At 45.9% G+C, this 16,585-nt stretch overlaps 1 protein-coding gene across 7 annotated transcripts in view; it reads left to right on the forward strand.

Moving 5' to 3' along the window:
- afmid (arylformamidase) overlaps positions 1–16,281 on the forward strand; it is a 63,503-nt gene extending 47,222 nt beyond the window's left edge. For 5 of the 7 annotated variants that reach the window (XM_038777275.1, XM_038777274.1, XM_038777276.1 and 2 more), the window contains 5 exons: positions 1,935–2,032; positions 4,678–4,756; positions 5,609–5,744; positions 11,218–11,322; positions 16,069–16,281. In XM_038777275.1, the coding sequence (XP_038633203.1) occupies positions 1,935–2,032; positions 4,678–4,756; positions 5,609–5,744; positions 11,218–11,322; positions 16,069–16,098 (448 nt within the window). In that variant the 3' untranslated portion in view covers positions 16,099–16,281. Of the gene's footprint in view, positions 1–1,934; positions 2,033–4,677; positions 4,757–5,608; positions 5,745–9,131; positions 9,194–11,217; positions 11,323–16,068 lie in introns of all 7 variants that reach the window. The other 2 variants (XR_005457976.1, XM_038777277.1) reach the window with 2 other exon arrangements.
- The last annotated feature ends 304 nt before the right edge of the window (positions 16,282–16,585 follow it).

Raw genomic sequence — 16,585 nt, forward strand, 5'->3', positions numbered from 1 at the left:
AGACAAAGATAGATAAGTTATTGATTAATAAGAGGTCAGGGGTTATGAGGAGAAGCAGGAAAATGGGGTTGAGAAATATATGAGCCATGATTGAATGGCGGAGCAGACTAGATGGGCTCCTATACTGCTCCTATGTCTTATGGTCTTATGCATATGCAACAGGTAAGTTTTAATATAAGGGATCAACCTCAAAGCAGGACAGAGTGGTTTATTTTAAAAATCTATTAGAATATCAGCAAAATGAACATGTAATTAATTAAGGCATTTCAACTTAAAAAGTAATTTTAAATGCAAAAATATCAAACATGTTGAATGAATTTTGTCATTTCTAAATCACTGTATCTCCTGCCACCACACTGGAACAGGATGCTGGTGCTACTGAAGTCATCGCTGTACACACGGAACAGGGAGCTGGCACTCACTCCCCCCATAAAGCCATGTACTGTGCCACTGACATTATTGTGTCCCCGTTAAACACTCACCGCCCCATTCCCCACCTTCTCGCTGCCCCACTCGCTGCTTCACTTGTTCCTCCACTTCCCACCTCACTCGCTGCTTCACTTGCCACCTCACTCGCTGCTTCACTTGTTCCTCCACTTCCCACCTCACTCGCTGCTTCACTTATTCCTCCACGTGCCACCTCACTCGCTGCTTCACTTGTTCCTCCACTTCCCACCTCACTCGCTGTTTCACTTGTTCCTCCACTTCCCACCTCACTCGCTGCTTCACTTGCCACCTCACTCGCTGCTTCACTTGTTCCTCCACTTCCCACCTCACACGCTGCTTCACTTGTTCCTCCACGTGCCACCTCACTCGCTGCTTCACTTGTTCCTCCACTTCCCACCTCACTTGCTGCTTTACTTGTTCCTCCACTTCCCACCTCACTCGCTGCTTTACTTGTTCCTCCACTTCCCACCTCACTCGCTGCTTCACTTGTTCCTCCACTTCCCACCTCACTCGCTGCTTCACTTGTTACTCCACGTGCCACCTCACTCGCTGCTTCACTTGTTCCTCCACTTCCCACCTCACTCGCTGCTTCACTTGTTCCTCCACTTCCCACCTCACTCGCTGCTTCACTTGTTCCTCCACGTGCCACCTCACTCGCTGCTTCACTTGTTCCTCCACTTCCCACCTCACTCGCTGCTTCACTTGTTACTCCACGTGCCACCTCACTCGCTGCTTCACTTGTTCCTCCACTTCCCACCTCACTCGCTGCTTCACTTGTTCCTCCACGTGCCACCTCACTCGCTGCTTCACTTGTTCCTCCACTTCCCACCTCATTCGCTGCTTCACTTGTTCCTCCACTTGCCACCTCGCTCGCCGCCCCACTTGTCTCTGGCAGTGATATCACAGGCACTGGGATGGCTTGTCCGCTGAATATGCAGTTGGGGTGACAGCACACACGGCCTTTCTTAATCACTCACTCTTTGCTGACCTGTGAATTCAAGAAATGTCAACTCCTTCTTTAGGGATTTTCTGCTGTGAACCATGCAGTGGATCCCTGGAGGCAGGAGCACCTGTGGCTAAAGCTGAATGCCAAATTGGCCGATTTCAAAAATATATTTTCTATTAAGATTATTAGACAAGAGGGACCAAATTTCATGTTTTACTCCCTATGAGAATATGTTCAGAATGGTCACTGTTCACATATTTCCCCAAAGAAAACTCAAGTATAATTCAATTTTGACGTCAGAATCCACCAGTGCAGGGCACTTTGCACAGCTCTACTTTGAATTGTTAACTGTTGGACTTTTACCTGGTGTTGTCAGACTTCTTACTGTGCTCACCCCAGTCTAACACCGGCATCTCCACATCTTGAATTGTTAACTGAGAGGCCACTGATAATCCAGCAGAAAAATTGCATATTCATCGTAGTTTTCGGAGAGAGGGGGAAGATTTTTGTTTATACTCCTTACCTTTTGTATGTGTTTCAGTGGTGTTTACCTCTGTGGGCACTCTGCTGGTGCCCATTTAGGAGCCATGGTACTTTGTACAGATTGGGCAGAGTATGGAGTCTTCCCTGATATTAAAGGTAAGAACAGGAAGGTATTGAGGTCCTTCTCTTTCTGCACTTACCTTTGCTTTCAGTCATTTTCGTTACAATAACCGAAGGGTTCCCAGGGAGCTGAACTCGCATCTTGTCATGCTGCTTGGGAACATAAAGTTGCAGTGAATTTCTTTCTTCCAACCGTAAATAAAAATCACTTGGCACCTTTTTAATGAATTGTCGTGTGCACTAAGATGAGGCATGTTAGTGTTGGGAATGGAAGACATTTCTATTTTGGACATAAGCACTCTCAGATCAAGAAATAGGCAGATGCGTAACAACCTTTCTTTTACTCTTATCCAGTAATGAGTACTACCTTTAAAATACTGAAATATAGCACAATGCATTTCATTTTGATCCAATGCAATGAAGGTTACTTGACACAGTAACACTGCAATGAAGTTACTGTGAAAATCCCCGAGTCGCCACACTCCGGCGCCTTTTCGGATACACAGAGAGAGAATTCAGAATGTCCAATTCACCTAACAAGCACGTCTTTCGGAATTTATGGAGGAAACTGGAACACCCTAAGGAAACCCATGCAGACTCTCTCCTTCCTCTGATAACAGTGAAAGCGGATAATTATCGCTCGTGGTGGCTTGTTTGGCCATGGCTTCTGTTGATGCACCCGGTGAGCTCTATCCAACTCCAGAGCGGCAAACACCTCATCCCTTCCCACTAGCTGACAAAACGTCTCAGAGAAGTACTCAGTCGGCTTCGAGCCCTCCACTTCCTGACAGCCCCACCATCTTGTTGCCATTCGCCACATGCAACAACTCCGCTTCTGACGGGGCGAAACGTCCGTCATGCCGCAACAAGGCATCCTCCACACCCTTCAGCGTCTCACCTTGTGAATTCACCGCACCGAAATCAAAGTCTTTTCTAACTGATTATGGATAAGACCCAGTGTCTCCTCGAGTGGCTTTAAATGACTTCTTTATTTCCTTGCCCTGCTGCTCAAACTGCCTTTCCATCACCGTGCCAAATTACTACAGCTCCTGTGCTATCAATACAGCCAGCATGTCCAACGTAATGGGCGCAGCAGCCATCTTCCCTCCTTCAACTTACTTCGACTACTCTCCTGGGCCGCCTTTCTAGTGGGCTTTTCCGTTGACATGCCTCTTTCGGGGATAAAATTTACTAACTCCACTAAAAGAGTTTGGACATCAAAAATTCCCCAAAAAACAGGTAAAAGGAATCAAAAACAAAGACACTGCCAGGAGCCACCTTTCATGCGTCTCCTTTCACATGATGTCACTCTTCCCTGGGTTTTTGAACGCATCATTTGCAGCGTCATGATTTGCTTGGTCATAGACTTATGGTACAATACAGGACTGACACGACACCCGGGGCTAGTGCAGTCAATTCTAGCCCCACTTTTAAAAAACATTTAGAGTACCCAATTAATTTTTTCCAATTAAGGGGCAATTTAGCGTGGCCAATCCACCTACCCTGCACATCTTTGGGTTGTGGGGGGCGAAACCCATGCAAACACGGGGAGAATGTGCAAACTCCACACAGGCAGTGACCCAGAGCCGGGATCGAACCTGGGACCTCGGCACCGTGAGGCAGCAGGGCTAACCACTGCGCCACCGTGCTGCCTATTCTAGCCCCACTTGACCTAGAGTCACAATGCTGGTGAAATTACATTTCATTTAAAATACACAAGGTCCTTGGTTGAGCCCAATAAACTAGTCACCAGGTTTGTAACTTTGCAACACAAGTAACCTTTTATTACATAGTATAATTAAACGGACAGAAATGTAACTGACCATCGACTAACCTTTTTTCAAATCCCCCTTCTTAACTCGCCCACTCTCTACACACATAAACACAACACAAACACAGGGTGGAAAGGATAGAGGAAAGAGAAAGAACATATTACTAAAAATTAAAGGATAAGGATCTCTGACACACTGATTTCGAGTTAATGTCTTTCTGCGGTTCAAGATTTTGTTTTGGTACTTCCTTCTAGGTTTGAGATGGTTTTCTCATGCAAGGTTGCCCACCTCTGCAGACTCAGCATCATTTCAGATTTACAGCAAAGGATGTGTCAGGCACACTGCTTGCAGAGCAATAGAGCAGGGCAGGATTCTCCATCCTGCCGGCCCTGTTTTTCGGCAGCAGGATCCTCCATTCTGGCAGCCGGCTAATGGGGTTTTCCATTGTGGTCATCCCACGCCATCGGGAAAACGGTGGGCGTGCTACCGGCGAAGCGGAGGAGCTCACTGATGGAGAATTCCGCTGCAGTTCTTCCATTTTGGCAGGCTGAAGAGAGGGAGAGAGATGCTTTCACTTCCAAGGTCTAAATATCTCTGCCCAGTTCTGTAAGAAAGTGTCAGGCAGGACACTGTCCCTGGCCAACCCACCGGTTGCCAGTTAACCAATCGAACAGACTCCCTCTAAACCTGGTTCCTAAGTTCCACTTGGTGCCGAGGAGTCTGGCTTCTCCTCTCCAAAAATAAAACCTGGGAACACAGTGTCCTGACAAGCAGGCTGTTTCAACTTTGAGCCTTCTGCTTAAAGGTACATGCCTATTATGGGTCCATAGACCAAAATAATAAAAGAAATGGGAACAAAGGAAATACGCAGGAAGGATTTTTACAGAACCACGTTTTATCTCTCCACAGGTGCTTTACTCGTCAGTGGGATTTATGACCTTTGTCCAATTGTCCACACCTCAGTCAATGATCCTCTTCAGATGACTGAGTATGTTCATCGAATATTCACTGCTAAGCGACCATTACCTTTACAAATGACTAATTTTGCAACAAATTTTTATGTGCACACTATTTAAAGCCAGTGGTGCAAAGTTTAATGACCTCATTGTCTGTGTCAACTCTTCATTATATTGTGTGGTATGTATCTTCATACTCACCGGTCTGAACAGCTGATACATCCCAACTCAGCAGAGTTCTTGTAGCTATTCTCTGCTGCTCATTTTGTTTTCAGCTCTAGTTTTTTTGAAGTTTCTAATGAATTATACATTGAGATGAATGCACTGGATCCTGGCTTACTGTTAAAATAAGTTGCTATCTCTTTATATTATTTCTATTGAGTGTGCTATTATTGCCCAGTGATAATATTTTCTCTTAAATTTAGATTTGAAAAGGGGACATTAGCAACTTGCTGGAGTGGAAAATACCTTTTTATTTATAAATTACTTACTACGAATTATAAATTAGTATGAGTAATAATTTATTAAATCAAGCCAATATGTGTCAGTGAAATTCCCGTGATTGTCATTTTTTTTCTGATTAAGATGCAATTTAGCATGGCCAATTCACCTACCCGGCACATCTTTGGGTTGTGGGGGTGAGACCCATGCAAACACGGGGAGAATGTGCAAATTCCACACAGATAGTGACCCGGGGCCGTGATTGAACCCAGGTCCTCGGCGGTGTGAGGCAGAAGTGTTAACCACTGCGCCAGTTTGCCGCCCCCACCGATTGTCATTTTAACATTGTCATCCTTTATTGGAAGATATAAGTTTTGATGATGGTCACAATGATTCTTTTTGACACATCACTCTGAAATTAATACCTCATTGTGGTTTGATAGGGGGGATGCTCTCCGAAATAGTCCGCTGCAGTTTGTTAACATTATGAAGAGACACGGTGGAAACTGTGAGATTGTGGTCTCTGTGGCGCAGTATGATTCAGATGAATTTAAAAAACAATCTGAAGAGTATTACCAGGTACATGTTCATTTTATGTATATAATGTTTTTTTTATCTGTTTCACTTCCTTTGGCTCCATTTTCCTATCTGTTGTTCTCAGCTACCCTAGGTAGAGGCTTGTATGTGTGGTGGACTAATTGAAATGGTAAATATATAACAATTACATTTATTTTTTAATTTGCTATCTCGCAGAACTGAAACTGAGCCATATGTTTTAACTTTGTCTGGTAGCATTGCATGGGAGGCTGTATTTAACATTTTCTAGCAATATGAATGGATTCTTAGGTCTATGTCTGGGACTAAATAGGCGGGATTTACCGGCTGTTCACACCGGCTGGATATATACTAATATATCCCATTGACAACGGTCGGACTGGTTAATCCCGCGAGCTGGCTGCCTCCCCCGCTGAATTATAAATTAGTATGAGTAATAATTTATTAAATCAAGCCAATATGTGTCAATAAAATTCCCGTGATTGTCATTTTTCTTCTGATTAAGATGCAATTTAGCATGGCCAGTCCACCTACCCGGCACATCTTTGGGTTGCGGGGGCGAAATCCACACAAACATGGGGAGAATGTTCAAACTCCACACAGACAGTGACCCAGGGCCGGCATTGAACCTGGGACCGCGGCGCCGTGAGGCAGCAGTGCTAACCACTGCGCCACAGTGCTGCCCATCACTCAATCTTTTGACCTTAATCGATTGGAGCTCTCGTTTCAAGATTGCCTCTGGTGATCCTGTGATCTGGAACTCTTTAAAATCCTTTTCTTCTGTCCCGCAATAGGATTAAGGTTAGGGTTACGCCTGTTGTGCGATCTTTATGGCTGCCTCTTGAGTCCGTAAATTGTAAGCAACAAGAACACCTGCCTTTTCTTCTGTGTCCAGGTGTTAAAGCTCACATGGGACTTTCAATTGGGCTTGAACTGGGCTCCCGAGCCGGAACCTTCCAGCCATTCATGCCAGCGGGATTTTCCAGACGCCCTTAGGATGACCCCCCCCCCGAGTTTCACTGCAACGAGGGGCGCATTCAACGGGAAACCCCATCGAAAACAGCCAGACCAGAAGATCCTGCCGCTGGTCAATGGCAGGCCATCTCCCGCCGGGTTGCATGGTAGATCCTGCCGTATCTCCATGGCAACCAAATTACATGGGTCTATTGCCAGGCAAATTCACACCCGCCCACAATTCAGGGCATTCTGTTTTACCTTAAATTAAGAGGCACTTAAAACATAACCATCTTAAAACATAACCAATCTGATACTCCTTTCACCTTTGTTAAAATTACATATTTAATTAATATAGTTCTAACCAGTAATCTTTTAATTTTTTTTTCATTGCTGGCCAAGAGAGTGCTGCCTCCCCATAGAAAAAGAAAAAAAATCAGCATGCAGTGCCCAAGCCTGAAATGTGTATTAGACCCTTTGCATATGAAACACCGATCTGAAGACACCACTGCAAGATTGGTTGACTCTGAAATATATCCAACATATATTGTTTCCTATGTCAAGTTAACACAAGTTATGACTCTGCCTCATTTCAAAGATTGTGCACTATTTTACACATGCATTGTCCACAATCTTGTCCAAGAACAATTTAAATCTAGTGAACTGTAATTCTGAAATACTTTTGCTGCAGACCCAAGTCCAGTCTCACTCCTAATGAGTCCTGCCATGGTGTTAAAATTGAATGCTTTCTTTTTTTACCTGTAAAACCTAACATTTTTTCCAGAGCAATTTGTCTCCTACAAAATTGTGTACAAAATTGCACCATTAGAAGCAGTTCACTTATACAATGTGGCTCTCTAGATGTTAAAATTACAGTGGCACTGTCATTGTGGTAATTTAGTGACGGAACATTGGAAAGCTTTAATTTTTAATTGGATTTTTTTCATTTAATAATCACTTTAAATCATAAACTGGATTCTTGAATGGGGGATGTGAGGTCGTGTGTCTTGTAATAAAATGGGAGCTATGAATTAAAGCAGTAAAAAGGGCTAGTGGACTTAAATAACCTATGCAAAACGTTTTAATAAATGGATTGGTGAAATCACTCTTTCTAGTACTGTCGGAATATCACAAGTCTGCAATTAAAACAATCCAATAATTTTATGCCTGCTTCAAAAAAATTTCTGTACTACTAATAATAAGAATAATTATGCATATTTCCCAGTTCCATACACCATATTAGATTGGATTTGTTTATTGTCATGAGGTACAGTGAAAAGTATTTTTCTTTGTGCAGCTCAAACAGATCATTTAGTAGATGAAAAGAAAATACGTAATAAGGCAACACAAGGTACACAATGTAAATAAATAGACACAGGCATTGGGTGAAGCATACAGGAGTGTAGTATTCATCAGATCAGTTCATAAGAGGGTCGTTTAGGAGTTTGGTAACAGCGAGGAAGAAGCTGTTTTTGAATCTGTTCATGTGTGTTCTCAGACTTTTGTATCTCCTGCCCAATGGAAGAAGTTGGAAGAGTGAGTAAGCCAGGTGGGAGGGGTCTTTGATTAAGCTGCCCGCTTTCCCAAGGCAACGGGAGGTGTGGATAGAGTCAATGGGAGGCGGGTTCTTGTGATGGACTGGACTGTATTCACGACTCTCTGAAGATTCTTGTGCTCTTGGGCTGAGCAGTTGCCATACCAGGCTGTGATGCAGCCAGGTAGGATGCTTTCTATGGTGCATCTATAAAAGTTGGTAAGAGTCAGTGTGACATGCCAAATTTCCTAAGTTTCCTGAGGACGCATGGGTGCTGTTGTGCTTTCTTGGTTGTAGCGTCGACGTGGGTGGACCAGGACAGAATTTTGGTGAAGTGCTCAGCTAGGAATTTGAAGCTGTCAACCATCTCCAGCCGAGAAGGCAAATAGCTATATTCCAGTCAGGGCTCTGCTTCCAAATAGATCATAGTGAGAATGGGCTGACCGTTGACTTTCCATGATCTGACTTCCATTCTGTTGTTCCTGGATAGAATGGCAAAATTTAGGAACTTAGGCCTGCATTTTGCTCTCTCTCCCGTCGGTGCCCATCCCTGATGCCAGGGGCTGTGTGGGTGTTCCCCTGAGTGGGCCACAGTGGGGTGGGGCGGGGGCACCCATATGGCCGGTGTCACACTGCAGAACCAGGGGCCAAGGTGGGTAGTCAGTAACAGATGGCCACCGTAATGGCGGTCCGTGCCTGGACACCACCCCAGTCCCGTGTGGTATCTCCCCGGCCACTCAGTCTGTTTCCCCTGTCTCTACCCCCCCCCCCCACCCGCCAGGGCCTCCCCCATCCAGCCAGCCTGGCCAGTGACCGGCCCGGCAGCCCGCAGTCACTCCTCATTGTGTCCTATCTCCTCTCTCTCTCCCGCAGCAGCCACGACTCCGGTGATTTTTAATTCTTCTATCAAATTATTTTTAAAGGTACAAGTGAACCGCGCTGTCGGGAACTGGGTGCATCGGAAGCGGAGAATCGTGAGAGCCCGGTGAATACTATTCAATACTATAAGAATCAGGCCCGCTAATGACATGCAAACGGTGTGTACAGTACGTGCGTTCTGGAACGCATTGACGTCCTTGTTGAGGTGACGGAGAATCGGGATTTGCCATCAAATCGGGATCTGCCGCAATTCTGGCGTCAGAACTGATTCTCGGGCAGCACGGTGGCGCAGTGGGTTAGCCCTGCAGCCTCACGGTGCCGAGATCCCAGGTTCGATCCCGGCTCTGGGTCACTGTCTGTGTGGAGTTTTCACATTCTCCCCGTGTTTGCGTGGGTTTCACCCCCACAACCCAAAGATGTACAGGCTGGGTGGATTGGCCATGCTAAATTGCCCCTTACTTGGAAAAAATTAATTGGGTACTCTAAATTTATTTTAAAAAAGAACTGATTCTCTGCCCAATCACCTTTCCTGATTTTGGCGTCGGCAACGGGGAATCCCACTCACTCGCTGTCTTTCATGTGGGTCTGTGAACAAAAATGTTTATTTTTATAAGAGATTTGGGAGGATTTGAATGTATTGAATGGGCTATTATCAATGCGTGTTTTAAAAAAAAATCTCTAATAGATATTTAAAACTTTATATTATGTAATCTCACCATGGCTCCTAAATTCTACACATGCTGGATACTGGGTGAGTTGGTACAAAAGGTGTGAGTAGGTTGAGGGGGAGGGGCGTCATCCCACAGCATGAGCTAGCACCAAGTTGACATGGGGCTATAAAGGGCTATGGGGATTAGAGGGGGTATAGGTTGGTATGGATTGGCATTAAATAGGCACAGGGGCTATGAAGGGAAATGGGAAGGATAGCAGGCCATGAGTTTGTATTGAGGATATGAAGGCAGGAGTTAGCTTGGATGGGGCAGGTAGAATGTGTCTGAGAGTGACGATATATGAAGTACTGTTTTTTTGTTTCAATCCTTTCATTGTAATTGAGGTGAACTCCCAGGGCACCAAGGCATGAATGTTAAACAGTCTTCCTCAGCACTTGACAGACCCAATAGCTGCCTCCTCACTGTTTAGGGATAAGCGGACCTGACCACAGTTAATCCTAGCCCATCAACACCCCAAGAATAAAAATCTGAACACTCAGGAAACTGGAATCAGGAAATTTCGCGACTCTGCTCACCAGCGATAAATGCTTGGCTTTTAATGGGTGCTAAGCCAAGTTCTATTGTAATGGTTTGGAAAAAAAGTAAATATTAAGAAATTCGATACTTCAGAATAGAATTTGAGATAAATGTCTTTCATAATGACGAAAGGCTTGAAGCTTTAGCGGATAAGGAAATGACGGGCATGATCTGTTGGCCGCGTTGCCCCCCTCCCCCCACCCTGTTCAGGTGAATGGGGGCGCATCGCAGCCAGTAGATGCTGAGAGAGGCCTCTTCCAGGGTCTACCCGGCTCGCCTCACGAGCTCGATCGGGATCTTGCGACACATGACGATCTGAATCCCACCCACTGTGGGCGTAATTAGTATTCGGCAAATCTGCCTATTCGAGGGAGGTAGCTGGTCTCAGTCTAATATGCAGCGTGCCTGATCTACTGAGGCGTTGGAATCTAACCCATTCGCTTCAGCGACCTTAGGTGAGTGCTGTTCAGTACTGGTCCCCACAAATGGGGACGAGATGGAAAGGCACTTGCGGGCGGGGGTCTCCCAGGGGATCGGCCGCCCCTAGGTGGTTGTCCTCTGGGCAGGGTGGCACCCTGGTAGTGCCATCTGGGTGCCAGGCTGGCACTGCCAGCTGACAGGGGCACTGCCACATTGCCAGGCTGGCATTTTCCCCACGCTGGGAATCAGGACCAGGGGTGCCCTACCCACATGGTGGGGAGCCCCGAGGACCCCCTTATAGGTGAGTTGGGGCTTTGGCATTCTGGGGATCACTTCAGGGTGTCTTTCACTTGTTTGAACATGAGGATTTCATTGTTGAAATATTGTTCATGAATTTTATCATTCAGAATGAAATGTGGGTGCTTTACTGGTTGTGTTATTTTGAAACAACTTTTTATTGCAGGCTGTTAAGGCTGCTGGGTTGAACGTCTGTTTTCAAAATGTACCAAATACAGATCATTTTGATATCATAGAAAAATTAGTGGAGGAGAACTACGAACTTACACAGGTAAAGATTTGTCTCATTGGACTAACTTCCATTTGGTGAATTTCCAATCTGACCTGAGCCATTTTGGGAGGAGCAGCCAGCAGAGGCGTGATATAACTACCCTCCTTGCAGAAGTTATTGAATGCTGGGTGGCTAAAGAAAAGGCCTTGGAGATAAGAAAAGAACATTCTGTCCTAATTACTGCAGAGGTATAGAGCCCCTGCATAAACTCAATGTTTTTTTTAAAAAACCTGATATTGATTCAGCCACCTCATTCTCCCTGGAGTTTCATTTCCAAGGCAATTGTTCCACTGAATGGTACAACACAATTTCTCTCAAGGTGCTGGTTAATAGAAGATAGAAGTTACTTGCAGAATGGTAGGACACTGACTTCTAACTGTCAATGGTCTCTATAGATTCCTGTCCACACAGGACAAGTGCCATCTCCCCAGAGACAGTGAGCTGTTTTAGTGTTGCTGACTCAATCTTGTCTTAATTCTCTCCCAATGGCATAGTCATGGCCTGTAAAACCTTACAAAAATGTTAGCAAAATGTGAGCAGAAAAAACAGCATCACTTGACCTTGTGAACTGTCTCTCTGGTCCTAGTTCTACAAGTCCATAATAAATTTCTCGATAGGATTCCTTTGTGGTTGAGTTGCCACAAATGATAGCTCCTTACTGATAACGTGCCAAGCAGCTTCTGTTAAATCCAGGTGAGCTGAAAAAGAAATAAAACCATGTGCGAATTTTTAAGGTAATCGCCTGGAGGGATGCAACAAATTTTAGTTACTCTGGGGTCATGCCCTATATGTAAATGTACCTACACAAATTTTGGTATTTCTTTCAATGCCACTAAACGTCTTCCTTATTTGGGTTCTAATCCAGAAAAGGTGGAAAATGATTGGTTTACCCAAACATCTCCTTGCAGGAAGGGTGAACATCTGTCGTGGTTGACCTTCGCTCTTAAGATGGACCTCCCCTTTGTCACACTTCCTGCAACTGAAATGAAATGAAAATCGCTTATTGTCACAAGTAGGCTTCAAATGAAGTTTCTGTGAAAAGCCCCTAGCCGCCACATTCAGGCGCCTGTCTGGGGAGGCTGGTACGGGCATTGAACCGCGCTGCTGGCCTGCCTCGGTCTGCTTTAAAAGGCAGCTATTTAGCCCTGTGCTAAACCAGCCCCAGTTTAGCCCTGTGCTAAACTGGGGCTCCAAGACATCATTACTCGGCATTGGAGTCTTGTTTGTGGTCATCACTGAACAAATATCTGCTGCACCTCCTTTATTCCCCATTAGCCACTTTGACGGCTCGCAAAACATTCTAAAAGCAGCTGGCTGGTTGGTCCCATTTTACAATCGTAGAATTTATAGTGCAGAAGGAGGCCATTTGGCCCATCGAGTCTGCACCGGCTCTTGGAAAGAGCACCCTACCCAAGCCCACACCTCCACGCTATCCCCGTAACCCAGTGGCCCCACTCACCAGTAAGGGCAATTTTGGTCACTAAGGGCAATTTATCATGGCCAATCCACCTAACCCACACATCTTTGGACTGTGGGAGGAAACCGGAGCACCCGGAGGAAACACACGCACACACGGGGAGAACGTGCAGATTCCGCACAGTGACCCAGCTGGGAATCGAACCTGGAACCCTGGAGCTGTGAAGCAATTGTGCTAACCACAATGCTACCGTGCTGCCCTTAAACCAGAAACAAAAACATAATATACCATTGTAACATAAAACATCCCAAGGTGTTTGATAGAAGAATTAAAAAACAAAATATGAAATATTGAAGGAAATATTTTTATTCAACTTTTTCAATTTTATACATAATAAAAACAGGGTAATAACACACTGTCCTCCCCCAAACCCCATCCCTTAGAAAGCCAAATGATAATCCCAGCAATGCCAGCCCCCCCCCCCCCCCCGTCAAACTAATGGTGACCAGCTCAAAATAACCACCTGCCATCTTTAATTGCACCCCTCACGGTGTACTTAACTTTCTCGAGATACATAAATTCCATAAGATCGTCCAGCCATACCAAGGCAGTGGGTGGAGAAGCTGACCTCCAACTCTTCAGTAACCACCTTCGAGCAGTCAGCGAGGCAAAGGTCAGAACATCAGCCCCTGTCCCAGTCTGCAGCTCCGGCAGGTATGATACCCTGAATATGGCCCCGAGGGGACAAGGCTTCAGTTCAATTTGTAGGATTGCTGACATGGTGCCAAAGAAGGAGACCCAGAACCCCACGAGCTTAGGACACAACCAGAACATGTGTACATGGTGAGTCAGGTCCTTTTCATGACGCTCACACTCATCCCGCACACCCACAAATAGCTGGATTTGTTTAAATAGGCCCTATGTATTACCTTCAGCTGCATCAGCCCTAACCTTGCACATGATAATGTTGTGTTCATGCTAGGCAGAATCTCACACACCACACCCCCTCCTCCAGCCACAAAATGTGAAACATGAGGAGATATCAGGTCAGATGATGAAAAGCTTGGTCAAAGATACAGGTTTAAGAAGTGTCTTAAAGGAGGAACACAGTAAGAAGTCTTACAACACCAGGTTAAAGTCCAACAGGTTTGTTTCAAATGCGAGCTTTCGGAGCGCAGCTCCTTCTTCAGATGACTGGAGAGGGAGACTGAAGAAGGAGCTGCGCTCCGAAAGCTCGTGTTTGAAACAAACCTGTTGGACTTTAACCTGGTGTTGTAAGACTTCTTACTGTGCTCACCCCAGTCCAACGCCAGCATCTCCACATTAAAGGAGGAAAGGGAGGTAGAGAGGCAGAAAAGGGTGGTGAGGGTATTGCAGAGTTTATAGCCTAGGCAACTGAAGGCATGACCACCAATGGTGCAGTGATTAGCATTAGATTAAAACCAGCCTTGCATGTGCAGTCCCAGTTATTCTTAATTATTATTCTAATTAGTTGTGTGGTTCTCACCAGATTGTGCCCCAGAAGCCGCTGAGCGTTAGGTCAGGTAATGCCTGGATCTGATATGTCTTTCTTGTGGGGACCATGAATTGGTTTCAATTTGAATTGGTTTTTGGAACAGGCAAGGAGCTGGATTAGGAGTTTGCCCCTGTCCACACTCTGAGCACTGGCTTTGTAACTCTGATACAAAGTAACAAAAAAAAACAATTGCCCACCGAGGTGTGTGTATCTGCGCTGGTGGAGGGTGGGGATGACAGCTGTGACACCTCGATCATGTCTTCCTCGGAGCTCCCGCCCGAGGTCGTCTCCTGGGAGGCAGGACAGGTGGCCACCTGGGATGGGCCTGTGCCGCCAACTGAGGACATGCAGGAGGATGGACATGTGGTCAGTGGGAGGGATGGGACAGTCAGTAAGGCAATAACAACTCACATTTAATAGATCCTCCAGGTGGGGTCCGGTGGTTCCTCACCTCTGCGGCGTCCTCCAACTTCCGTGTGGGTGACCGCTCTGTCCTCAGCCACATCAGTCACCTCCTGGGCCCATTCCTTTTTTCTTTTACTATCTTTTTTTTCCTTTAAATTTACAATTATTTTTTCCAATTAAGGGGCAATTTAGCATGGCCAATCCACCTATCCTGCAAATCTTTGGGTTGTGGGGATGAAACCCACGCAGACACGGGGAGAATGTGCAAACTCCACACGGACAGTGACCCAGGGCCGGGATTCGAACCCGGGTCCTCAGCGCCGTAGGCAACACTGCTAACCACTGTGCCACCATGCTGCCCTCAGGGCCCATTCCTTGAAGGAGGTGTGGATTCTTATGTCCGGCACACCTCCGCCAGTTTTGGCCCACTCCTGACGGTTGTGGGAGAGCTTTTCTTGAGGAGACACAGAGATGGCATCATTAGCCACACACATGGTTCACAGTGGTGTGAGGGGGGGGAGGGGGGGGATATGAAGGGAGGATTTGGGGCCACATGGGGTGTTGGAAGGGGGTGTGGGTGTTCACATGGGGGCGGAAAGGGCTCGGGGGGGGGGGGGGGGGGGGGTTGGTGGCGTTGATGTGTACTCGCTTGTGCTGCCCGGTGTAGGTCGTTGACCTTTTTCCAGCACTGGAGGCCAGACCTCCTGGTCACACTCCCAGGAGCTTACAGCCGCTCATGCCAGGCAGCACTGGCTGCCCTGTGGCTGACTCTCCGGGACCCTCAGGGGATCAGGATATCTCTCCTGGCCTCCACTGCGTCTATGAGCCTCCCCAGGTCTGCATCCCTGAATCTTGGGGTCGTTTTCCTTGGTATTGTTGTGAGCTGACTGAGGTTGTCTGAGCAAGTGCTGCTTAAGTACTGCTCAACCTTGTTGGCAGGGGGCTAGCGACGTGGTGCTGACGAATCGACTGGCAAGCCTTCATTTGCGGCGAGACGCCCATGGGGCCTCGTTAAGTGGTCCAATTAATGTTGAATAGCGTTGCCGGCCTCACTGTGCTGAGCGCAGGGAAGCTAGCGGCATTTCCCGCTCGCTACCCATTTAGAAATCTTTCCGAAGAATCACGGCCTTAGAGTTCAGTTAAAAAATATTAATCTGGGACAGCACGGTGGCGCAATGGTAGCACTGCAGTCTTACGGCACCGAGGTCCCAGGTTCGATCCCAGCTCTGGGTCACTGTCCGTGTGGAGTTTGCACATTCTCCCAGTGTTCGCATGGGTTTCGCCCCCACAACCCAAAGATGTGCAAGGTAGGTGGATTGAACACGCTAAATTGCCCCTTAATTGGAAAAAAAATGAATTGGGTACTTAAAATATTAATCTAATGCCACTGTATATTTGTTTCTTTTAGGTCCTGCTCAAAATGATGACTGGAAAATGAACAGGTTTCTGCAGAACTACAAGAGCAAACAATAATTGTTCCCTCATTGCTACAAAATTTAGTGCAGATATTCTTAGATTCAATTAATTTATTAGTTTAGAGTTATAGCAAAAAGCTTGCGTATTTTTAACAAAGTGTTGGTAAATAATTAATCACTAATTAAATATTACATAATACTCCGTATTGCAGTAATACTGTGTATAAAATAATTTGAAGCCTAATCTCTTAAAAAAAAACCCTCTGGGATATGTACACTTGCTCCATAGAATACAGTGCCCTAGATGGCAGGTGCCAGACTAATGCAGGAACAGATAAATATATATTAGCTTCAATTTCATTAATGATCAGGTATTTGTATGGAATGAATTGCTGGAACTATGTATGGGGTATGCAATAGATCCAAAAACAAATCAATGTCATTGCTTGTTAAAAGGTGTCATATTGCATTCAATTTCAAGTTTTCACACAGCTCCTCCGATAGTTCAGT

Source organism: Scyliorhinus canicula, chromosome 18, assembly GCF_902713615.1.
Source record: "Scyliorhinus canicula chromosome 18, sScyCan1.1, whole genome shotgun sequence".
NCBI classification, from domain to species: Eukaryota; Metazoa; Chordata; class Chondrichthyes; order Carcharhiniformes; family Scyliorhinidae; genus Scyliorhinus; species Scyliorhinus canicula.